This window comes from Microcebus murinus, chromosome 1, assembly GCF_040939455.1.
Source record: "Microcebus murinus isolate Inina chromosome 1, M.murinus_Inina_mat1.0, whole genome shotgun sequence".
Lineage (NCBI taxonomy): Eukaryota > Metazoa > Chordata > Mammalia > Primates > Cheirogaleidae > Microcebus > Microcebus murinus.
This window is the reverse complement of record NC_134104.1, coordinates 140,862,564-140,887,514: the sequence shown is the minus strand read 5'-3', so window position 1 is coordinate 140,887,514 and position 24,951 is coordinate 140,862,564. Positions and strand designations below refer to the sequence as shown.

At 42.7% G+C, this 24,951-nt stretch overlaps 2 protein-coding genes across 5 annotated transcripts in view; one reads left to right on the top strand and one right to left on the bottom strand.

The window, feature by feature from the left end:
- Window positions 1-4,118, top strand: part of UBP1 (upstream binding protein 1) — a 55,476-nt gene extending 51,358 nt beyond the window's left edge. For all 4 annotated transcript variants that reach the window (XM_076006036.1, XM_076006031.1, XM_076006044.1 and 1 more), the window contains one exon: window positions 2,214-4,118. In XM_076006036.1, the coding sequence (XP_075862151.1) occupies window positions 2,214-2,251 (38 nt within the window). In that variant the 3' untranslated portion in view covers window positions 2,252-4,118. The remainder of the gene's footprint in view (window positions 1-2,213) is intronic.
- Window positions 4,119-4,332: 214 nt separating this feature from the next.
- The window catches only part of FBXL2 (F-box and leucine rich repeat protein 2), a 71,049-nt gene continuing 50,430 nt past the window's right edge, over window positions 4,333-24,951 (bottom strand). Inside the window, exons 6-15 of the mRNA XM_012769184.2 lie at window positions 20,567-20,635; window positions 20,372-20,467; window positions 20,019-20,145; window positions 19,805-19,879; window positions 18,338-18,468; window positions 15,815-15,875; window positions 14,981-15,025; window positions 14,340-14,396; window positions 6,945-7,157; window positions 4,333-6,215 (exon numbers count right to left, since the gene is read on the bottom strand). Coding sequence (XP_012624638.1) covers window positions 6,108-6,215; window positions 6,945-7,157; window positions 14,340-14,396; window positions 14,981-15,025; window positions 15,815-15,875; window positions 18,338-18,468; window positions 19,805-19,879; window positions 20,019-20,145; window positions 20,372-20,467; window positions 20,567-20,635 — 982 coding nt within the window. The 3' untranslated portion in view covers window positions 4,333-6,107. The remainder of the gene's footprint in view (window positions 6,216-6,944; window positions 7,158-14,339; window positions 14,397-14,980; window positions 15,026-15,814; window positions 15,876-18,337; window positions 18,469-19,804; window positions 19,880-20,018; window positions 20,146-20,371; window positions 20,468-20,566; window positions 20,636-24,951) is intronic.

Genomic DNA, 24,951 nt, shown 5'->3' with positions numbered 1-24,951 from the left:
CTGAGGAGGTGCCAGTCCTGAGACTTGAAGAGTGAGAAGGAGTGGGCCATAGGGGTAGTGCCTCAAGGCATTGTGGGTCTACATGCAAAGGAAGGCTCCTGGCTTCTTTGAAAGCCTGGCAGGTGGTCATGCGGCTGCTATGCAGTGTGCAAGGGTGAGCAGAGCAAGGTAGGGTCACATTGGGAGGCAGGGTCTGGCATGCCTGGTGAGGATGGTAGTTTGGATTTTATTTAAAATGCATTGGCAAGTCAAGTCAGTGAAGTTGTTTAAACAAAGGAGCTGTAATGTGATTAGATTTTTCTTCCACTCTTAACAACTCTGTGTAGATAGATGAGAAGGTGGCAAAAGTGGAACCAGGAGATAGCATCCAGGTGAGAGGTGATGGTATCTTACATATTTATAGACAGGGCCTCAGTGGGCTGCACATTGGAGGAAGGAATAGTTGTGACTCCTGGTTTTCCATGGAGAATGACTGGGCAGATGGTTGTCTTGTTACAGAGGTAAGTAAGGTGGAAGTAAAGCAACCAGCAGTTTGATTTTGGACATGTAGAAATGTCAAGTAGGCAGTTAATTAAACCAGTTTGGGTTGGGAGTGGTGGCTCACACTTGTAATCCTAGCATTCTGGGAGGCCGAGGCAGGAGGATTGCTTGAGCCCAGGAGTTTGAGGTTGTTGGGAGCTAGGCTAATGCCACAGAACTCTAGCAGGTAACAGAGTGAGACTGTCTCAAAAAAAAAAAAAAAAAAAAAACACAGTCTAGAGCTCAGAAAGGAGGCCTGGGCTTGAGATGTAAATTTGGAAGCCTTCAGCAAATCGGCAGTGACTTCAAAGCATGGAAGTTGTTGAGGTCATTCAAGTAAAGAATGTGGAAAGAGCGCCTGGACCAGGTTCAGGTGAGCTCTAACATTAGGTAGAGGAGGGATTTTTAAATGCAGAATTTATTTGAGACAATATAATACATTCATAGACAGTTTTAAAAGTTAGATGGGTTAAAATCCAAACAGTCTTAGCACGAAACCTGGCCCTAGAAGATGTTATGTGCCCTTTCCTGCCAGTCACTCAAGAAAGGAGTGGCCCCAACCTGCTGAAATTATGATTTTCCTTTGTGCTGATGTGTTGTATATGCCATCTGTTTACCTGCAAGGCTGAGTTTTAACTAAATTGGTTCACTCTATCTTTCACTGTCAGAAACATCTTTAACTTAGTAGCCTTCTGCTCATTCTTTTGTTTTCATGGCAGTAGTTTTTATACCCTGCAAAACTCATTGTTTATAAAAGAAGATACATACTCCATTTGTATAGTTGTGTTCTTTGAAACCAGTGGAGACTTCTGGTGTGGTGCCAGATATCATAGGATTTTCCTTCCAGACTCTGTTTACTGTTTTTCACACTTTGTCCTCATGAAAAAATTCATTTCTTTATGAATGCCTGAGCTGCTTCTCACCATTTACTGAGAAATACTAGGCCATCAGGGAAAAGTAGTTTTGTTTTTTTGAGACAGGGCTTTGGCTTGTCATCAGGCCTAGAGTGCAATGGTGTGAACACAGCTCACTGTAATCTTGAACTCCTGGGCTCAAGCAATACTCCTGCCTCAGCCTCCCAAGTAGCTGGGACTACCGGCCAATTTTTTGTAGAGACGTGGTCTCGCTATGTTGCCCAGGCTGGCCTTGAACTCTTGGCCTCAAGTAATCGTCCAACCTCGGCCTCCCAAAGTACTGGGATTATAGATTTTTGCCACCGTGCCCAGCCCCAAAGTGATATTTTTAAAATGTTTCAAATTTATCTCTGAGGAGTTCAAAAAATTGAGCAAAGATGGACGTATACATTTGCACCCTCTGTTTATTTGTATATTTTGTATAAGGTTGACTACCTTTAGGTTTTACTCCCCTTGTGTATAGCACTTTTGTTTTTTGTCTTAATAGGCAGGCCCCCTTCCTCTTGACCCGAGACTGGCAAGAGGTATGGGTGGGAGCAGGGGTGTTGATAGGAATATGGGCAGACATGAAAAAGCAGAATGTCTAAAAAGGGAATGTGTGCATGAAGTTCTCTTAGGGAAGAGGAACTACAGCAAATTAACCTGCCTTTTTGTCTAGAATTATTAAAAGGTAACCTATATTGGGGCAGGGAGTTGTAGATTTTCAGGGAGTTTTCAGTTTAGTAGTCTTGCTTTTCTGAAGTCTGGTTAAAAAAAGTAATTCCTTTCCTTTTTCTGCAGCTGAAAATGGTGATGGTATCCACATAATTTTGAAGTGATATCTTACGTAGACTGAACTATATTCAGTACCAAATAAAGTCACGCTTAAAAGTGTGTGAAGACTGAATCCAAGAAGTCTTGGGATTGGATTTTACCACATGAAATGTTTCATATTGAAAACACAAGATGACCTTTCTAATGAGCTGTGTGAGAGGTGAATCTCCTCACTGTCACTGCCATAGCCAAGCATCCTCGTGAGAGTGAGCACATCGGGACAGTGTGCATCCAGCTCTGGAGGCCACGGTGCAGGCGTAGCTGCCTGCTTCTCTGGCAGAGGCCAGTAGACACAGTTCCTAGAAGCAGCCTTTGCTGTCTTTTTACACTGTATGCAGTTTGGAAATGAATGTAAAAACTTACTGTGGGCATTTACCTTTCTGTGCCAGTTTGGCTTTTATTGCCTGAACCTTATGCTGACCTAGGGAGGAAATGAGGGGACAGTGCTGTTGTGGAGCCAGCATGGAACCTGTCCGCAGAGAGATGTGTTGTGCTCATGTGGCGATTGTTGGTCAGGTAAGAGGCTCGGCACCTTCTCGCAAGAAATCATGTCTAAGGGTGTACGTCTGATGTGATCATGCCAGATCGGAGAACATCCAAGCCAGGAAGATGGGCTTTTGAAGCAAACTGCATTTATCAGGAGTACCTTGGTGAGAGGATCAGTGTAAATCCTAATAGGTACAAAGACTTTGTGTTTTTGCTTTGTCACAGATTAATTGAAAAACTGTTTTGCTTCTGCTTCCATTTTAGCATTTTAGTTTCTGGTTTTCATTTTTTGAAGCTTCCTTGCCTTTTAAACTCTTATGAATTTTCTTTCTCATTTTCTTCCTTCCCTTCATCCGACTTACTGCCCCCAACACTGTTTTGTTCTTAAACATTTTTAAAGCCCTACCCCAGACATTGGAAAAAAGTATTCTTGTTGATAGCTTCTGACTTTGGTGTTAAGGGATCTTTATCGTGAACAAAATGAAATTTTTCATGGAAACACTAGATATGTCATAAACACTAAAATGTACCATACAAATCCCTTAAGCCGCTCCTCAAATATTGAGCTTTAGTACAATCATGGATAAACATTCTGATGATTATTTAGGGGCTTTTTATACACCACATAATAGCTTTTTCCTATAAAGAGTGCCTCTTTAATAAAACCAAATGCTTGTCTGCTAGCATACTTTTCAAAGGGAATCTACTGTTTTCTCATTTTTCTCCTATTATCTTTATCTCCTCCCTTCACTCAGAACCTTCCCAAAGTTCATCAGCAAGCATTTTTGAGGCCTGTGGTGTGGCAGATAAAAAAAATTAAAGCTTCTGTTCCATTTTAATTATAGCATCTCTCTGTCCATTTACCCAAGTGTTTTGGCTTTGAATGTACGATCTGATCCTCATCTTTGTTCAGGCAAAAAATAGGAATGAGTAGACAAACTACTGCAGTGGGTAAAAGCTTTGACATTTTATGTTTGAATCATAAAGGGTTATTTGCTACAAAGAAGCACGGTCTCAATATTTTTATCTTTAGTTTGAAAATACCTATAACTCCTATAGACCCTGTAGGAGGAGAGCTTTCCTTTCTGTCCTTTTCCCTTTGCTTTTGTATGACCACATGTTTTCCATACCAGTCACTTGGGAAAGAAGTAAGCTCATCTCTTCTTGTTTTAGAGTTTTGCTTGTCTATTTAGCATTCCCTTTTCGGTCTCAAGATTTATGGAACAATAAATGTCATTTAATGCTGTGTGCTATTTTGAATTCCTCGTCAGGTTTTTAAGTGGGATAAAAATACTTAGAAGCTCATCAAACTTGAAATTACAAAGTGGCATTGAACTTGAGTCTGTCCCAAGTGAAACAGGTTAAATAAATTATGGCACCAGCAAATTTGTTACTTTGTTTTTTTAATAGTAGGATGTACACATTTCAGTATAATAAATGTTTTCCGATTGTTTTGCAAATGTGTGTCTCATTTAAAATCCCAGTTCCTCCTAGTGTCACCTCAAGTCATAGAATCAAGGAATTCCCTGTGTAGACTCTGAACATACACCAGTGCAGATTTTGTATGAGGTTAGGCCCATGTTTTTTGAGAGTTCTCCCTACTTCACAGTTTATTTTCTCAAAGCTGATGGGACCTGAAAACAGGTTATTCCAGTAACTATTTCCCACTTAAAGAGGAAGCAAGCCTGATTTTCTTACAAGAGGTTCTCCTCTTATATCCATGAGACCATGGGCATTAAGCATTGAGTCCAGTAGCTGTGCTAGGTTGTGTCCTGGATCACAAGAGGTAATTTTTTTGTAGAAACTAATTCATATTTAAACAGCTTCCTGTATCAGTCCACCTCCCCCCAACAGTGGTATAAACATATGGTATCCACACAATTTTTAGACCAAGGAGTACTAGAGTATATAAGGCAATAAAATAGTCAGGACTTGAATGTTTATTCTGATAATCTTGCCGAGTCAATTTATGGGGGTATATAGTATCTGCTGTCGCTTCCTAGAATGCAGCCAAGGCATTAATGTCCTTAAAAGTGCTTCCAAAACTGTCCATCTAGTAGAGGTATTGCTAGTCATAGGAAAACATCTTGTTTTTGCTGTTTCACTTCAGTTTGGGGAGTGGTTGCTAGGAAGGGTCAGCTCCCATTTAATACCGAAGCTCTCAGTAAAGGTGGTGACAGGTTCTTAATCTTCAATAAAGATCACAAATGTGGAAAGCACAGAGCAAGAATCAGCCACAGCAGAAAATAGGTCATCTAATGAGATTTCAGGTAACATTAGAAAGGTCTGAATTTAGAAAATGGTTTTGCTTGGATTTGTCTGCCATAAAATCATAGCAATAAAACCCTCTGACTTAATTTTTTAAGCATTGCAATGGTTTATTCAATTTTACATTATGAGACTAAAAGGTGCCAACACTTTACTGATCTGAGTTTTAAGTGTGTAAAATTTTTGAATAGTTCTGGTGTAATCTGGTTTCTAAGATTTTAAAATAAACTTGAAGAAAATCACATCCATTCTACATGCATCCATTCATTATTTTTAATTGCTTATATTATGGGTAACTTAAGCCTTAATTCTATTTCTTTAAGGTCCCCCCAATTTTGCAAGAGGTATGGACATAATTAGCTTTATTCCTTTAACAAAAATGCATTATGTCTGTAGCATATGCCAGAGCTTATAGTTTCCAGTCAGGCAACATAAACTCTGAGTTGCTTTTGTTTAGTTTTTGGTCCCTGGAGGTGTATGTGACAAGTTGACAAACAGAAAGGTGAAGACCCTGCTCCACCCAGTTTACAGTCCTCTTTTCTTTGGTGTCATGGAAACCTATAAACATGCCCTCCACATAATCTCTACATATAAAACCATCAGGCATTATGAATTTGTAGTACAGTTGTCACTTTGATAAAGTTACTATTTAATCTTCAAAGTGGGAAAAGTCCTGCTAATCAAAATGGAATCATTGTGAATTAAAGTAGGCCACTGGCTTAAATATCAGGTAGAAAATCAACAGCTTATTTTTCTGCTCAATTTGTGCTAACACTGATGGTCTGTTTAAGGAATGCTGATAAAGCCAAGGGTAGGACTTTTGTGCCTAGGTAGGTACCCACCTCTTGAAATCCAGGTTTCTGGCATAGTCCTGGCTGCGCTGAGACCACGTGCCACGTGTTACGGACACAAGGCTTTGATTTGATTGTATCACAGCAGAATAAAGGTGAAAACCACCAGTTACTGCAATCCATACAGAAGTCTTTTACCTGTAAATGCCTTTCCCAATGCAGAATCAACAGATTTGGGTGATGGAGTAGGCTGGAAGACTCAGGTCTTCTCTGGAGGAAGGGACGCCCCTCACCCCTTGGGTGTGGGCAGCTGCTGTCAGAGAATGACACAGCACCTGCACAGTCGCTGTCCACTTCCTGCCACTGCTGTTGGTGGGGTGACAGGAGCAAAGTAGGCATGGACTTTGACATGAGGGAGCTGAGCCTAGATGGATAAAGAAGGAAAAAGTGGAGACATCTTTACCCTGGTAATGTTAGGATAGTCACAATCGTAGAAAAGCTATAGTCCTCCATTTAGAATCTATTTCACCTTAATATTAGGCAGAAAGTTCAAACAGAATTTCTGCCATAGCTACTGTTGCCCACCCCCCTTCTTACCCCGTAACAGTACCTTCTAAAGGGAAACTCCTAAGTTGATATATTTTGGCCCAGGAACAGTAACCAACCCCATTTGCAAACCAAGTGAAAGTTCTCTACAGCTGTTGCACCCTGGATGGGGCTGCTTTGAGGTATAAATGCAGATATGCCTCAACTTAAAGCATAATCAAGAAAACAATGTAGGTGAAATATATGGGCAAAGAAAGCCAAATTCACTTAAGCCCTCTTACATGGAAATTAGCCAAGACTTATGCTCTGCCGTCTACTGATATGACCTTAAATTGTTTTCCTTTAAGTGAGGCCTTCTTACAAGGGTGCTAATGACCCAACTGTGTGGAACCTTTACCCCAAACCCACTGAAGCTGAGTCTTTCAGGGTGGAGTCTAAGCAAAGGAATTTTGAATAAGTCTAAGGTAACATCTGTGTAACTGGATGGTTTGCATAACTATTAGCTTATGATAGAATGGAGAAAATGGGTGTTGATTCTTGATGGATTCCTTTGTTGCTTAGAAATTAAAATCACCCCAGGTGTGACCGACTCCTGCACCACACCTACCCGCATCCGCTTGATTCCTGCACGGGTGACCTGCTGGCAGTCATACAGCTCGAGACGCTCCAGGCCCCGGCAGTTCTCTAGGTGCTCCAGGGCCACGTCAGTGATGAGGAGGCAGTTGTCCAACTCCAGTACCCGCAGCCTCTCGTGGCCACAGGTGCTGTTGCTCAGGTGCAGGATCCCATCGTCTGTGATGAGCTCGCAGTGGGACAGGCTCTGGAACAGGAGCAGAAGGGAGATGTTTGTAGGCCCCTCTCACATAGGCTCAAGGCCTAGAGAAAGCAGGGAAGCCAGCCTCTTTCCCCTTCTGCTTTCCACCAGGGGATGACACAGCAAGAAGGTCCTCGGCAGATGCTGGCCGCTTGATCTTGGGCTTCCCAGCCTCTAGAACTGTGAGAACGAAATTCCTGTTCACTGTAAATTACCCAATCTATGGTATTCTGTCACAGCGGCACAAAACGGGCTAAGACACTGCTGTGATCAAGCAGGGAGGACCAAACACAAAGCCTTGGGGCCCTTTGGTCATGGGTTTGCTGCAGCTGGGCGAGTGGCTTCTCTCATCTTTCTGACTGTGTAAAGATGGATATAAAATTTTCAAGGGAAATTTCAGAGTTTACCTCCTTGAGTAATTTTACTGCCTAATTCCCCATTTGAGGGGAGGCCTATGAAGTCAATGAGTCTAATGTCCTTGTTCATTTAGAAAACTGTACAAACGGCCATGACTCAGATGTACTGAACATCTTTGAAGGTTATAATCAAATAGACCTTGAACACTGTGATGTGACATTTCTGGCTTCTCTTAGGTAAACAATAAAAGCTGCAGAAAATAAAGTCAGGTTAATATATAGCCAAATAACATTTCTGTAATTCTCTTAAATTCTCCATATCAATAAACAGTTTCAGACCCGAGTTTCCCCCAGTGGGTATTAAACGTAAGATTCACTCCACCATAAAAATTCTTCAGAGGCAAAAAGTACTACATTAACCACGCATTCATTCATTGGTTTCTTCAAATATATGAGTTCCAACTCTGTGCTGGGCCCTGTGTGTAACGGTGAATAAAGGACACTTCTCTACACTGGTGGAGCCCAGACTAGAGAGTCTAGAAATGAAAGAGCACTAATTAAACAAATAAACTGAAGCTGAGCTAAGTGCTCTGGCAGCATATGACAGTGGGATTTGACCTGAAGAAGAGACCACTGAGTTGATATTTGAAGGATTGTGAGGTACTCCCAGGAAAGAAAGCAGAGTTTTGTTGTGTGCAAGGCCCAGGGTGGCAGGAGGAGTATGGCAAGTACTGTGTTTGGGAGGAAGATCTGCATAATAGGTGGGAAGTAAGAGGATCTATCTAGATGCAGATGGAATTGCGCAGGTAGGAACCAGATCACAGAGTTCTGTAGGCCATGCAAAAGAATTTCATTTTGATCCGAAGGTCACTGGGAAGACTTTTAAGGAGACTGCAATTTTTACATTTGTTTTTCAAAAAAAATCATGTAGAATGGCTAAAATGAAAAAGATAGAAAGTAAGTGGTTGGGGAGGATGTGGAGCAACTAGAACTGTCTTATGTTGCAGGGGGAATTTTTAGATATTCTTGACTGAAATGCATAAATATGTTCCCCCAAAGACAGCAAGACTGGTTATAATAGCCCCAAACTAGAAACTACTCAAATATTCAATAGGAGAAAGGATAAGTCACAGTGTACCCATTCTATACAGCAATGAAAATGAGCACATAACTAAATGCAACAATACAGATGAAGTTCAAACAAATGTAATATTGAGATATTGCGCAAATAAAACCAGATACAAGAGGGCAGGTGATTCCATTCATAATTAAATTTTTTAAAAAATTCCTATCACCTAGTGACCCATTCATATAATTTAAATAAAATACAAAAACAGGCAAAACTCTAATGTGCCATGTTCCCCCCAAAATAAAACCTACCCATAAAATAAGCCCTAGCAGGATTTCTAAGCATTTGAGCAATTTAGAAGGCCTACCCTGACAAGACCTAGCGATGGGCGTCGCTACACAGCGTATCTGCACAAACAACCCATGCATTTCCTCCCGAGTGGTAAAGACGATGAGCAGCCCTTCTCATCTGCCCCACCTTGACAGCTACTATCCCAGAGGTGACCAGAAAGGTGCGGGCAGCCCCACCAACAAGGTCGGCCTCCCCTAAGGTCCTGGACATCCTGTGCATGCTGCAAGCTGAGGCTTTGAGGGGAAAATAACACATCCCCTGAAAATAAGCCCTAAGGTGTTGTTTTGCGGAAAAATAAATATAAGACCCTGTCTTATTTTTTGGGAAACAATGGTAGGTGTTTCTCTCTCATTGCTTTTAAGAAGTTTTTCCTTGGCTTTAGTTTTCAGAACTTTGATTATTATGTATCTTGGTGTGAATTTCTTTGGGATTTTCCTATTTGGGGTTGGATCAGCTTCTTCAATCTGTAGGTTTATGTCTTTTGTCAAATTTGGGAGACTTTCAGCCATTATGTCAACCCCACCTCTTTCTCTTTTCCTTCTGGGCTTATGATAATATAAATGTTACATCTTTTGTTGTAGTTCCACAAGTCCCTACGGCACTGCTCCTGTTTCTTATTTTTATTTTTTTCCTTCAGTCTATTTCCTGTTGCTCAGATTGGGAAATTTCTATTATACATTCAACTTCATGGACTCTTTCCTTTGTCTTCTCCATTTTGCTTTGAGGCCATCCATGGAGTAAATTTCTACTATATTTTTAGTTTTTAAATTTCATTTGGTTCTTCTTTATATCTTCTATTTCTTCACTGACACTGATTTTTCATTTGTTTCGAGTGTAGTCATAATTACTAGTTGAAGCATTTTTGATGCCTGCTTTAAAATTCTTGTCAGATAATTCTAGCATTTATATCATCTAGGTGTTGGTATCTATCGATTGTCTTTTCTCATGCAAGTTCAGATTTTTCTTGGTATGATGAATGATTTTCTATTGTATTCTGGATATTTTGAGTATTATGAGACTCTAGGTCTTATTTAAATCATCTGTTTTAGCAGGCCACTTCTGACACTGTACCAGTGGTAGAAGGGTGGTGCTGTTCTGTTGTCCAGGCTAGAATACTGTGGCACCTTCATAGCTCACTACAACCTCAAACACCTAGGCTCAGGAGATCCTCCTGCCTTGGCCTCCCGAGTAGCTGGAACTCCAGGTGTGCACCACCATGCCGGGTTAACTTTTCTATTTTTAAAAATAGTTTTCTATTTTTAACTTGTCTATTTTTAGACGGGGTTTCCCTCTTGCTCAAGCTGGTCTGGAACTCCTGAGCTCAATCCATCCTCCCGTTTTGGCCTCCCAGAGTTTTAGTATTACAGGTGTAAGCCATTGCGCACTTAGCCTAGACTATCAGCCTTTCAAAGCCCGCTGGAGACAGCCAAAAGCAGTGGGTCTTAGCCTCCTTCACAGTGCCTGTGAGGCTTGGGTCCCTGCCTCTCATTCAGCCACATCTCCTCCTCCCTCACCCTAAAACCCAGCCAAGGCTTTTGTTGATCCAGTGAAGAACACACGCTATTTATACTGTGTAAAATGCCCTCGGGCCCTTCTCCACCTACTCTTGCTCCAGCTTCTGCTCCAAGGACTGGCTCTGTAGCTGAGAGTGAGACTTAAACAGCCTGACAGCTTTGCCAAGTGAGGAAGGTGAATCTCGAGGATCAAGGGAGGGATTTAATAACTGACCACAGAATTTAGGCTGAGTAGGGAAGGGGCCATCAAATGGGTGGTCAGCAATGAAAAGATGGTGGAATCAAGGAGTCCCATTTTAAGTTCAATTACCGTTGCACTTGGACAAGGTGGGAGGTAGTCAGACAGTGGGACTTGAAATTGGGACACAAATAAGATACGTTCTATGTATACTGTTACTTTCAAAGTTGTTAAGTATTTGCACTTTAAATTGGAAAATGTTCATCTAAATATTACCAAGTCTCACATCTTATATTTTACTCTAGAGCAGTGAGCAGTGGCTTGACAAGATTCTCTCATATAGCCAAGAGCAAACTTTCTACCAGCTAGACAACCTGTGTACTTGTCATTCCAAAGGGAGAACAATTTCTTATCTGATAGACTTGGCTTTCTACACGATTCTGTTCCAATAAATCAGAAGAAAAATAAGATCTTACAACAATAAAGAAAGTAATATATATCTTTTTTGGCTGTATTTCTTATTCTTTAACATAAGACTGCTAATACTGCTAAAATTCTCCTTCGATAGCTTCTAGGACCAATGAGTTGCATAATAAAATGATTAAAAAAAAAAAAACTGGCTCTGGTATCAAAGAGGAAACTTGCCCCTCTATAATCAACAGGGCCTGCCAATGACACATCTGATCAGCTAAGAACTCAAGTAACATAGAATTCTTAACCCCTGAACCAGTTTCATGACTCGTTACAGACATTCCAAGTCCTACTCCTTTGTATTCTTCTGATCTGGGACTCGCCTTGTTTGCAAATGTATATTTGGCTTATTTTCAAATAAACAAGATCAGTGTTCCCTTTCAAATAGCCTGTGAGTTTTGTTTTTGTGTGAGTACAAGGCCCTTCCTCCCTTGAGGATCACAGAGTGACTCCTGGACGGGGTCTGTGTGCACACTCGCCTTGCTCACATTGAAAGGAGAACTTGAGAAACCGCAGTGTTAGGACCTGGGGTGCAATAGTCCCCTGGTTTCGGGCTGGTGATCACTTTCCTCCTTTCTTCCTGCTTGCAGATCTTTAGTAAGAGATAAAAGCCATATTTCAAAATTCTGAGCCTATAGAGTTTTCCCAACATTATTGCCCCCTTTGAGCCCTGCAGGCCAGCGGAGGAATCCCTGCTGTAGACCTCTAGAGGGTCTGCCACGGTCAACACTGTCTGACTCTCCCTCGAGAACATGAGGTTCCTTAGACTGGGGACGAGGCCACTCCTTTGGGGCCGCCTGAGGTGCGACAGTCCCCTGGGTTCGGGTTGGTAGTCACTTTCCTCATTTCTTCCTGCTTGCAGATGTTCAGTAAAAGATCATTACATCTTCTACTAAAAGATGTAACGATCACACTCATTACATGGTGCACTCCGAGGCCACGGGCCACGCTGGCTGGCCCTCTTGCAGCCTCACATGCTGCCATCATCCCAAGTCAGACCGTGAGCGGCTGTACATCTGCACTGTGGGGCCCACTGCCGCAGAAACACTTTAATTCGCCCTCAGCTTTGCTTTAGGGGTGACAGAGGTGCTGCTGTTACCGTCCATTATCCAAACAGGCCATGCACTCTGTGCCTTTTAAATAAGGATCCAGAACACATACTCCTCTGGAATTCCAGAGTCAGGATAAAGTTGGTCTCTCCTGATGAGTTATCTTCTTTCTTCAAGTGCCTAGAAGGGTGCCTGGTGGTCCTCAAGAAGCGTTTAGACAGTGAATTAGATGAGTATGAAGCAGGTGCGACCCATGGCATTCCCCCCTTCTGTCTTGGCTACTAGAATCTCAAAGCCTAACTTGAGTTAGGATTTCAACTGCAACCGTCTCCCTACTTTTCTGCTAATTTTTCTTCAGGTTTTTTATTGTTAGCTCTTGAGACTTCTGGTTTTACTGTTAAGTTCCCTTTCTGGAAGTAGCTTGTATGAATACAGGGGACAGAAAGGACAAGATTTTCAGTCACCAGAAACCCTGCTGGGGAGAGCACTCTATTTGGAAGACATTCCCTGACCGCTGCTGGGGTCCTGCTTCCCTGAGGAGGCGGGAGGTAGGGCAGGAGTTAGAGAGCTGGTGGAAGGCCTCCTTGGGCCCCTGCGTGCCTGCCGTGAGGAGATTTCCTGTGGAAACTGATGAAGGGATGGGAGTCCCAGCCTAGGGTGTCTAGAGATAGGACAGAGGTAGCCCCTGGGCAGCAAAGAGGTAGGAGGTTAAAGCCGGAAATACAGCACAGGGCTCCAAACTTGCCCCACATCTCTGAGAAGACAAAGGTCTCAGGAGACAAACAGGTAGGGAGGATAAAAGGAGAAGGCACATCTGCATTACAGGTTCTGTCAGTTATAAAACTGGATCTGAACTAATGTGGGGGTAAAAACATTGGAACTACAGAATCATCTGCAATATGTAGAGAGGAACAATTTACTCAGAGAATTTAGATGCTACTAGGTTCCTGACTGATCTCTAAAATCTGACCCAAAATTCTTTCAAAAAGTCCCAGAGGACAGAGCCCAGCCACACTTGTGCCTGAGGGAAAAAGTGCCCAGAGAGAATGTGAAAATAAGGAAAAACTGTAATTCAAGGCCAAATGGGGCTTTAATGATGTTACAGAATTCTAGCCCCCCGAGGACAAAGCAAGTTTTAAGGAAGACGGGAAAGCTGGCTGAAGGACGGTCTGTTGCATCATCTCAGCGCCGGGGAAGGACCACCCCCAGTGGAGGCCAAGAGATCTGGAGCCTCTGAGAAGCTGTGTAACTTTGAGCAAGTCCCTTAACCACTTTGAGCCACCATTTCTTCACTGATAAAATGGTGCCATTAACAGTGTCCACATCGCAGGGCTGTTACCTAGTGGGCATGGCACAGACTCTGTACATGGGATGGCTCAATGGACGGTGACCCCTTCCCTGCTCCAGGCTCCCAGATGAACAGCTGGATGTGAAATGTGCATGAGATGTCTGCATGGATAAGACTGACATTGACTCTTTTCACTGCTCATTTTTTTTTTTTTTGAGACAGAGTCTCACTTTGTTGCCCAGGCTAGAGTGAGTGCCGTGGTGTCAGCCTAGCTCACAGCAACCTCAAACTCCTGGGCTCAAGTGATCCTCCTGCCTCAGCCTCCCGAGTAGCTGGGACTACAGGCATGCGCCACCATGCCCGCCTAATTTTTTCTATATATATTAGTTGGCCAATTAATTTCTTTCTATTTATAGTAGAGACGGGGTCTCGCTCTTGCTCAGGCTGGTTTCGAACTCCTGACCTTGAGCAATCCGCCCGCCTCGGCCTCCCAGAGTGCTAGGATTACAGGCGTGAGCCACCGTGCCCGGCCTCACTGCTCATTTTTGATCTTTCAATATATTCTCATTCCTTTTCCCCATATACTAGCAGATATGAAACGTATATATAACATAGGATGGCCTCGATTTTTGTTTTAGATTATAACGTTTTAACATGCTAATAACTTTCACTCCATCTGACAAGATGAACGTGAACTTGAATGAAGTGATAAGGACATGGGTCCCTGTTAGGTTCACAGTGAAATGAAAGCAGTCATATTCAGATACCCTGCCTCCCCAGTTAGCCCAACTAATAGAACTTTGGAACCAAGAATGATGATACCTTTAGAGAAAGGGCACCCAGATTCCTGTGGTGAGGGAGGGTGCTTTCATCCCTAAAAGGTGAATAATGTCACAAAAGACACAGACTCACCAAGGCTTGCAGTTTAGGACAGTGAATGGAGAGCTGGATGAGTGTGCTGTCGGTTATCTGGAGAGAAACACGCTGTGTCAGTGTGGCTTCTACACCAGAACTTAATACCTAATCCTGGCTTCTCCTGAACATGAGAATCAAAAGGTGTAAAAGAGAATTACAAACTCATCTCAAGCACCCTTGGGCTGGGAGCTCCTCTCTTCACCAGCACCCTCAAGCCTACCTGCTCCTAGAGATACAAAACTGTCCTTTGGTCTCTCCTCTAGTGCCCTGAGGAGACCTGGGGGCAATGGACAAAGAGGGTTCCCCAGGACTCTCCTCTCTGAAGCCACCCCCACCACGGGACATGCAAACTTATTTCTCCCTCGGTTCTGTGAAAAATAAAAGGAGTCTTCCCCACCACCCCAAAGTTTGGCAAAAGATGGAGCTGTTCTGAATTTGTCTGATATAGTTTTGTCTGATGACTGAGAATAGCCAAAAGTTTACGCATCCACCGCCATGGCCTTCTCGGGTTCCCAAGCCCTGCCACCTAGGCCGGGCAAGGAGGGGCGGGATGCCAGCCAGGCTGTGTCTCTGGCTGTGTCAAGCTGCCCAGCAGTGACTGAGGGGCAGACTGGCAGGGCTGTCAGGAATCCACTCACCAGGATGCATTCTTCAAGATCCATCTTCTCCAGGTCATGGCAATTCTGGAAGAGTCCACAAGACACACCCACCATGTGGGTCAGCGGGCAAGGCAACACTGGTGGCTTACCCTGTCCCTTTTAGTACTGGGCCCGGTATCCTTGCTCTCTCCCATTAAGGAGCATGCCCTGTTCCTACTGAGCCAGTCAACCAGCATTCTGAGCAGCTGCCCTACGTTGGAAATGGGAATAGGGCTGCCCTGAGCTGCATTTCCTCCTCTCAACCTAGAAAGAGAGTTGCCTACACATTCCCAGTGGCTCGCAGACATCAGCAGATCAATTTTAGCCATCAGATAGGCTCTGGGAGGGCGAGGGGATGGGGCACTGTGCCACACTGTGGGAGGTCACGGTGGGGCAGGAAGATGTACCCCAGAAGGACATGGGTTCCTGGCAGCGGGTCCAGAAAGGCCCCACAGTGGTCAGTGTCTGCAGGGAAATGGAGAAGACGGAGCAGAGGGTGGAGCACAGCCTAGTTAGGGGAAGCTGCTAAGAGGCCAAGTTGCAGTCCATGTGAGGAAGGGCGTCTCCTACCAGGAGGAGGCGCCTCTCAGGGTGGTCCCACCTGACCCAGTGAAAGTGAGGCCTAGACCCTTAACAGAACCCTCTAGAGGACCTCCCTGGATTTCTGACTACCTGGGAAAACCGCAAAATACACTCTGAGGATTCTATTCTACTTTATGCCTGTTTTTTCTGAAGGTAGTTTTTTTACACACCCCCAAACCCACTCCAAATCACTTTGAATTCAGGAGGTGAATTAGAAGTCTTAGGTTCTTTTTAAAAAAATCTCTGTCTTACCCGAGCTAAAAGTGTAAAGCCTGCATCAGTCAAATGGGAGCATCGTGCAGCCTCCAAAATTCTGCGGAGGGGGGGGTGCAGGGAAAAAAAAGTACCAACTAGTTAATAATAGAAACACATACTTTATGATGTACATACACTCTTTTTATTCTTCTCTCTGACGTACTTCTGCTTCTGGTAACAGCCCTAGTGTTTGTAAATACAAATACTGTCCCTACTGGACAGATGAAGAGAATGAAGCTTAGGAAGGAATGTCACCTGCCCAAAGTCCCTAGTTCCATACCAAACTTGGAGAGTAAATCCATAATCTCCCAATCATATTAGCATATTGTTGTTTTTAAATATTATTCTAATATTTGGTGACCTTTTAAATATAATTAAAAAGAAATTTTACTCAACAGAATCATCTTGAGATATACTGCATTTATTGAAATTCCTAGTTACCCTACTGGAAATTTTAAAAATTCTAGACAATGAAAAACATAAGTTAATTCTCAATTACCCATGCTTACCAGGGATGGATGCATGAACAACATTTTTAAGTTAAACAATCCCTTATACTTCCCTTCTGACCAGTTTTGATCACCTAAATTCCCACTCCTAAGCAGAAAACTCAAAATTATCTAGAATGTTCTCTAACACAATAGTAAGAAAAACCGGCAAAAGATAGAAATAGATAATCCTTTAAAGATATGTAACTAGTATAAGCACAGGAAACGGATCAGTTTCACTGATAAGTAAAGAATAAAAACACATTGTATCTCTGCCAGGCACAGTGGCTCACCCCTGTAATCCTAGTACTCTGGAAGGCCGAGGTGGGAGCATCACTTGAGCTCAGGAGTTCGACACCAACCTAAGCAAGAACATAATCCCATCTCTACAAAAAAATAGAAAAATCAGCCAGCTGTGGTGGCATGTGCCTGTAGTCCCAGCTACTCAGGAGGCTGAGGCAGGAGGATCACTTGAGCCCAGGAGTTTGAAGTTGCAGTGAGCTATGATGATGCCACTGCACTCTAGCCGGGGTGACAGAGCAAGACTCTGTTTAAAAAAAAAAAAGTATCTTTTCTCTGCCTCTGATATAGGGCTTAGTTAAGGCTGCTGTTTCTGAAGTCAAACTCTGTAAGTTCAAACTCTAATTTTACAGGCCGGGCACAGTGGCTCACGCCTAGCACTCTGGGAAGCCGAGGCGGGAGGATTGTTTGAGCTCAGGAGTTCGAGACCAGCCTGAGCAAGAGCAAGGCCCCATTGCTACTAAAAATAGAAAGAAACTAGCTGGACAACTAAAAATACATAGAAAAAAATTAGCCAGGCATGGTGACACATGCCTGTAGGCCCAGCTACTTGGGAGGCTGAGGCAAGAGGATCTCTTGAGCCCAGGAGTTTGAGGTTGCTGTGAGCTAGGCTGATGCCATGGCACTCTAGCCCAGGCAACAGAGTGAGACTCTGTCTCAAAAAAATAAAAAATAAAAAACTAGTTTTACTTCCTATCTCGTTATGTGACCCAAGATAAATTACGTGATTTTCTCTGAGTCTCAGTTTCTCCTGTGCAAAACAGGTGAGAATAGTAGTACCTATTTCACAGATGTGGTGGGATAAAATGACATAATGTTTATAAAAGGAGTCAAAAACACGTGTGAGCTCCACTGATGTTAGCTATGATTAGTTTTTTTTTTTTGTTTTTTTTTTTGAGGCAGAGTCTCACTTTGTTCCCCAGGCTAGAGTGAGTGCCATGGCGTCGGCCTGGCTCACAGCAACCTCAATCTCCTGGGCTCAGCTATCCTGCTGCCTCAGCCTCCCGAGTGGCTGGGACTACAGGCATGTGCCACCATGCCCGGCTAATTTTTTATATATATATATCAGTTGGCCAATTAATTTCTTTCTATTTTTATAGTAGAGACGGGGTCTCGCTCAGGCTGGTTTTGAACTCCTGACCTTGAGCAATCCGCCCGCCTCGGCCTCCCAAGAGCTAGGATTACAGGCGTGAGCCACAGCGCCCGGCCTGATTAGTTTTTAATATTGTTACTATTATTAAAATGTTAATGTTCACAGCTGGTAATGATAATGTAAATTATTACATGTTAAAATAAAACAAAACCTTTTCTCCCACTGGGGAAGATGATAAATAAGGTGACTGTGATTCCCCCCATCGCATTCCCCGTCCTCTAGAGGAGAACCTGGTGACATCTGGATGCGAAGGCCTCTGCTCACTATCGCATCACTCTGATGCTCAGAGCAACAACAGGACGAGGCAAAGCAGGTGGGCAAATGTGTGACATTCATTAAGAAATTAAGGCTCGGATTCACTGGCGGTAGACATTTTATACTCTCCTGGTATACCCATTAATGAACTGGATTTACACACTGTCCCAGCCCAATTTACTCACCAAAAGCTGAAAACACCACAACTACTGCCTCCATCACCACCCATTCTACCTGCCGGCAGCCTTTCCCCTTCTGTGAGAAGCCCTCTGGGTCAGCCCAGCCAAGCTCTGAGCTGCAAAGCAAAAAGCATGGTGTACTCACTGCAGTCTCGGGCAGTTCAAACCCAGCGCTGTGAGAGAGGCGTCTGTGAGGTTGCTGCAACCCGAGAGGCAGAGGGCCTGCAGCCGGTGGCAGCCCCTGCATATCTGCACCACGCCTTCGTCCGTGATGCGCTGGGGGAAGGCGGACAGAAGGAAAGATCAGAGCCGGCCGGCGACACTGACACAGGAGCAGCAGGAAAATGGGATCTGCTGTTAATTAGCTTTGGTTGCTGGTTACTAGCATTTTATCCTAGTAACTTCTCATAAAACTTCTTATAAGGAGAAGCAGAGGGCAGGAATGTACTTCTGTTATCTCTGTACAGCTTTAAAATAGTCTAACATTACTAATGGAGAGTAAAAGTTTAAAATTCCACCCTCCTAAGACATCAAAACTGACATAGATTTGGGGTTTTTTTTTCATAAAATTCATAAACTCATGATAAAAATCATTAAATAAAGAGCTCATGAGATTTGCCTAGTTAAGTGACATGTTAACACTTGGTTGAATTCCTGCAGATTAATTCTTTAGATATTCACTATATAAATCATATATATAATAATTCATCAAATGTTTTGGAGAATAGGAAAATTAAGTAAATCAGTAAGTTATTGATAAATGCCTTAGAATTCTAGGTATTTAGCCATAAATATTCAAAATAATATGTTCACTTATGTACACTAACTCAAGCAGAAATAAACACACACATCTATATTATATTTCAAGCCATGTGCCAGTGCTAGCCTATATCTGAGTCAAGGTCCTACTCTTGGATAGTCCAAGTCCATAAAGTCAAGATTCATCCAGAAGATAGTTTCTGTTTTTCTCCCACCACCAGATACCCTAAAGATTTATGATTCATTTATTAAAAGCCAAATGCAAGGGCTTTCTCTTACCTCTCTCAAAATCTATGTCCCCTTGAGAAACCCAGCCAGATGCAGCAAGCATAAGCATCCTCTTCAATTATCAGTCTTCACAATGGCAGTGAAGAAGGACCAACTGTTTTTTATAAGCTAATGCCCTGATGAAAATGCCACCTTGCTCTGGTCTATGTGATTTTTCAAAGCATTTTCACATCTGTTATTTCATTTTATCCACTGAGACGTGAGGTGTCATCATCCCCAATTTATAATAAATTAAAAAAGACACTGAGACCTTACAATGACTTGTTCTCATAACTAGTTGGTGATTAGTTCACAGCATTCCTGATAGCTTCCCCCAGTACTCTATTCAAAAGAATCAAGAACTGATCTACATTGTTTTTAGGGGAGATGTCAGCGGCTCTGTATTGAGTATGATGTCTTTTTGTTGTTGTTCGTATTCTTTCATCTTGTGACAAAGTCATAGGATGAAAAGTCAGGGTATGGTAACATGGCCATTTGCCAGTCGTCTCAGCCACCCGACCCATAGCAGATCCCTCTAGGAGAGAACACAGGGCAGGATGGTGCTCAGGACGGGCATGCTACTTACCGAGCAGGACTGTAAGTTGAGGCTCACGAGCTCATGGCAGTAATTCTGAATGTGCTTCAGAGCTTCATCTTCTAACTGAGTGGACAGAGAAAATAAGAGAGGGATGGAAACCAGGTAAGGGAATTGGGGCACCATGAAAAATGCAACAGCAAGTTCCCAGACGAATGCCCACACCTGACACATACGGTAAACAGCTGCATCGACCCTTTGGTACCTGTGTACAGCCCCTGAGGAGCAGGGCTTTCAGGCCTCGACAGCCTCGCACCAGAGCCTCGATGCCATCCTTAGTGATCTGATCACACCAAGAGAGGTTCAGGTACTCAAGGTTTCGGCAGCCCTCACTAAAAGAACAAGAAAGAAAAACACCTGTGTGCCGCCTGTCCTGTAGAGGGTTAATTACCAACTGTGAGTTTAGTATATCACAAGCAACTCAGAGGGGAACCGACCTGGGACCTATCTAAGTCACTTATCTCTTGCTCCAATGGGACCATCAGGAAGGCTTCAGATATACCAGAACATTCATAGGTTTGGGCATTTCCCTTGACCATAAACAGCAGACACTCTTACCTGATTCCCTTTAAGGAGCTGTTTGTAATAGACACACAGGAGGTCAAATCCAGATGTTTCAGCTTGGAACAGAATCTGCTAAGGCTATAACACGTGCTGCAAAAGAGCAGACGCACTAAAGATATTTTGAACCACGTTTCTCTCCCCTCACGCTCCCCATGGCCACTTAGTGACTAATTAATCCTCATTACTTACCTGTCAGTGATTTTTGTGCACCCATTGAGATTTAAATGTTCAATGTTTCGGCAGTTCTGCGCAAAAGTCCTAAAATGAGAAAACATTGTAAAATTCCCTGCAAATTGCTAGGCAGCCACTAGAGGGCACGTGTAACCATTCACACTTACAATAGTGCCCCTCAAACTTCGATTAATGTGTACACAAATCGGCTAGGGCTCTTGTCACAGTGCAGATTCTGAGGCTGGGGCTTGACAGTGTGCAGTCCTAAGACACTGTCCGGTGATGCCAGTGCTGCTAGTTTGGGGACCACACTTTAAGAAGCAAAGCCCTGGACTACTACCTATCAGTTCTCCTTCAGCCACACCTTGATGAGTCATCTGAGAATGGAGGTCTGGCTCTGTTTCTTCCTCTCTGTAGAAAAATCAGTTTGGGCCCAGCACAGTGGCTCACGCCTGTAATCCTAGCACTCTAGGAGGCTGAGGCGGGTGGATCGCTCAAAGTCAGGAGTTCGAAACCAGCCTGAACAAGAGCCAGACCCCGTCTCTACTAAAAATAGCAAGAAATTAATTGACCAACTAAAAATATATACACAAAAAATTAGCCGGGCATGGTGGCACAGTATGCCTGTAGTCCCAGCTATTCAGGAGGTTGAGGCAGAAGGATCGCCTGAGCCCAGGAGTTTGAGGTTGCTGTGAGCTAGGCTGACGCCATGGCACTCACTCTAGCCCAGGCAACAGAGTGAGACTCTGACAAAAAAAAAATACTTAAAAAAAAAAAAAAGAAAGAAAAATCAGTTTGAAGCCAGGGGGCGAATGTTTCTTGTATTGTGCCTTGCTGTCACTTGGTTACCCTAGAGTCTTTCAGGAGAAACCACCTTTGGCTGTAGATAGGGGTCAGTAGTTGCTCAGTATCAAAACCAATCCATTTATTGGTGAGGACACAGTCAAGAAAGACAACTTCCTCAGTCATCTGTGGGTTGGTTGCAAGGCCAGAGGCAGAAAATTAAAAATCCCTAATCACCATCCATTGCTTAACATAGTCAGCAAGGACTAGCTCAGGTGATCTGCATCTTCCTGGAATATAGCTTCAACATATAATATCGAGTCAGGACTTTTGGGTACTTCCACACAATACCCAAAAGCCTCTAAAACCTCGCCTCCCCCATGTCTGCTCCTTTTGATCTGCCCTAGTGCAGGGAGGGGGAACCAAGCTGGAGTCTGATGGACTCTCTGATATGAGGACATGCAGCTATGGAGTCTATAAAGACCAAGGCAGCTAGAGATATCAGAAAAGAAGAGTACTGGAGTGACAGAACTTCACAAAGAGAACTCTAGGGATCTTCAGAGGGTGTTCCTCGAGAATTTGTGTATTGTATGAGTACACTGTGTGTGATGAAACTACCCAAAGCAGGGGAAGGAATCAACAAAAAGTATTAGAGGGAATAAGAGCCAGAGCTCACCGAGGGTGAATAGTGCCAATTTCCACCAGTCAAGAATGAAAAAACTGTCAAAATTCTTGGGGCACTGGGCAGAGTATTGTGAAGGGTCTTGCTTTACAAGTGGAGTACAATTAGTCCTAGACTAAACACTGCTTTGGTCCAACCTAACAAATTTTAAAAACAAGACCTGAAAGGAACTATTTTCAAGTAACTCAACTGTGTCCCAGAATAAAACTCAAAAGTATTTGTAGAAATACAAAAAATATCTGCATCCAACAAAGTAAAATTCGCAATATCTGGCATTGAACAAAAAATTACCATGTTTTCAAAGGAGGAGGAAAGTATTTCTATAGTGAGGAGAAAATTCAGTCTATTAAAACCTACCAAAAAACTGACACAGGCTGGGTGTGGTGGCTCATGCCTGTAATCCTAGCACTCTGGGAGGCCGAGGCGGGCGGATTGCTCGAGGTCAGGAATTCGAAACCAGCCTGAGCAAGAATGAGACCCCGTCTCTACTATAAATAGAAAGAAATTAATTGGCCAACTAATATATATAGAAAAAATTAGCCGGGCATGGTGGCGCATACCTGTACTAGAGAGGCTGAGGCAGGAGGATTGCTTAAGCCCAGGAGTTTGAGGTTGCTGTGAGCTAGGCTGATGCCACAGCACTCACTCTAGCCTGGGCAACAAAGCGAGACTCTGTCTCAAAAAAGAAAACAAAAAACAAACAAAAAAAAAACTGACACAGATAGCAGAAATTGCAAAGACATTAAATGTTATTATAATTGTACTACATAGAATACACTTCTATGAAGCTAAAGATAAAACATGTTATGTAGAGATATGAATATAAAAAGAGACCCAGGCCGGGCGCTGTGGCTCACGCCTGTAATCCTAGCTCTTGGGAGGCCGAGGCGGGCGGATTGCTCAAGGTCAGGAGTTCAAAACCAGCCTGAGCAAGAGTGAGACCCCGTCTCTACTATAAATACAAAGAAATTAATTGGCCAACTGATATATATATAAAAAATTAGCCGGGCATGGTGGCGCATGCCTGTAGTCCCAGCTACCCGGGAGGCTGAGGCAGAAGGATCACTCGAGCCCAGGAGTTTGAGGTTGCTGTGAGCTAGGCTGACGCCACGGCACTCACTCTAGCCTGGGCAACAAAGTGAGACTCTGTCTCAAAAAAAAAAACAAAAAAAACAAAAAAAAAAAAAAAAAGAGACCCAAATTAAACTTTTAAATATGAAAACAATGGCTGAGATGAAAATTTATTGGATGGGATTAACAGCAGATTAGGTATGGCAGAAGAAAAAATTAGTGAAATTGAGAAGACATAGCAATAGAAATTGTCCAAATGGGGGTAGGCATGGTGGCACATGTCTATAGTTCCAGCTACTTGGGAGGCTTAAACAGGAGGATCACTTGAGCCCAGGGTTCAAGGATGCAGTGCTCTATAATCATGCCTTTGAATAGCTACTGCAGTCCAATTTGGGCAACATAATAAGAACTATCTCAAAAAAAAAAAAAAAAAAAAAAAGAGAAAAAAGATACTATCTTAGAAGAAACACAGAGAAAAAAAGATAAAAAGAACAGATCATGAATGAACTGTGGGACATCTTCAAGCAACTTGATATACATGTGATTGAAATCTCTAAAGAAAAGGAAACAGAGGGGAAAATATCTTAATAATAGCCAAAATTTTTCCAAACTTTATGAAAACTATAGACCCACAGAAGCAAGGAACTCAAAGAACCTCAAGCATAAGAAATATGAAGAAAAACACACCAAGGCATATCATGACCAAATTGATCAAAAACTAGTGATTGACAGAGAAAAAGAATTAATCAGATCTTAATTAATCAGCAGCAGAGGAAATGTTCAAGAAAGTTCTTCAGGGAAAAGAAAAATGATGCCAGACTAAAATAATGAAAATAAAAACGGAATAAAGACTGGACATAGCAACTACTTGGGTATACACAATTTTTTAGTTATTTCAATCTCTTAAGAACAATTGAGGCCGGGCGCGGTGGCTCACGCCTGTAATCCTAGCACTCTGGGAGGCCAAGGCGGGCGGATTGCTCATGGTCAGGAGTTCAAAACCAGCCTGAGCAAGAGTGAGACCCTGTCTCTACTATAAATAGAAGAAAATTAATTGGCCAACTAATATATATATAAAAAAAAAATTAGCCGGGCATAGTGGCGCATGCCAGTAGTCCCAGCTACTTGGGAGGCTGAGGCAGCAGGATTGCTTGAACCCAGGAGTTTGAGGTTGCTGTGAGCCAGGCTGACGCCACGGCACTCACTCTAACCTGGGCAACAAAGTGAGACTCTGTCTCAAAAAAAAAAAAAAAAAAAAAAAGAACAATTGACTGTTAAAAATACTAACAATCTAGTGTAAGTAGAATTAAAATATATGACAATAGCATAATATCATAAAGTCTGTATGAGGATAAATGAAAGTAATATATAATACGATTTGAAGTTAGACTGTAGTAAGTTAAAGTTGTACACTATAAACTCTAAAGCAACCACTAAAATTATAAAATGAAGAGTTATAGTCACTAAGCTGAAAGGATATAAAATGAAATCATAATAATATTCAACCCAAAAGGAGACAGAAAAATGATACCATTTACAACAGCATTTCAAAATACCTAAGGATAAATATGACAAAAGATGTGCACAATCTGTATACTGACAACTACAAAACGTGAGAGAAATTTCAAAACACCTAAATAAATGGAAAGATATACCACGTTCATAGGTTGCAAGACTCAATAGTGTTAAGATGTTAATTTTCTCCAAATTGATCTACAGATCCAACACCATCCTAATCAAGATCCCTGTAGGCTGTTTTGTAAAAATTGACAAGCTGATCTGTACATCAATGAAAACTATAGAGGTACAAAAATAGTCCCATATGTCTATGGAAAACTGATTTTCAACAAAGGTGCAAAGGCAATTC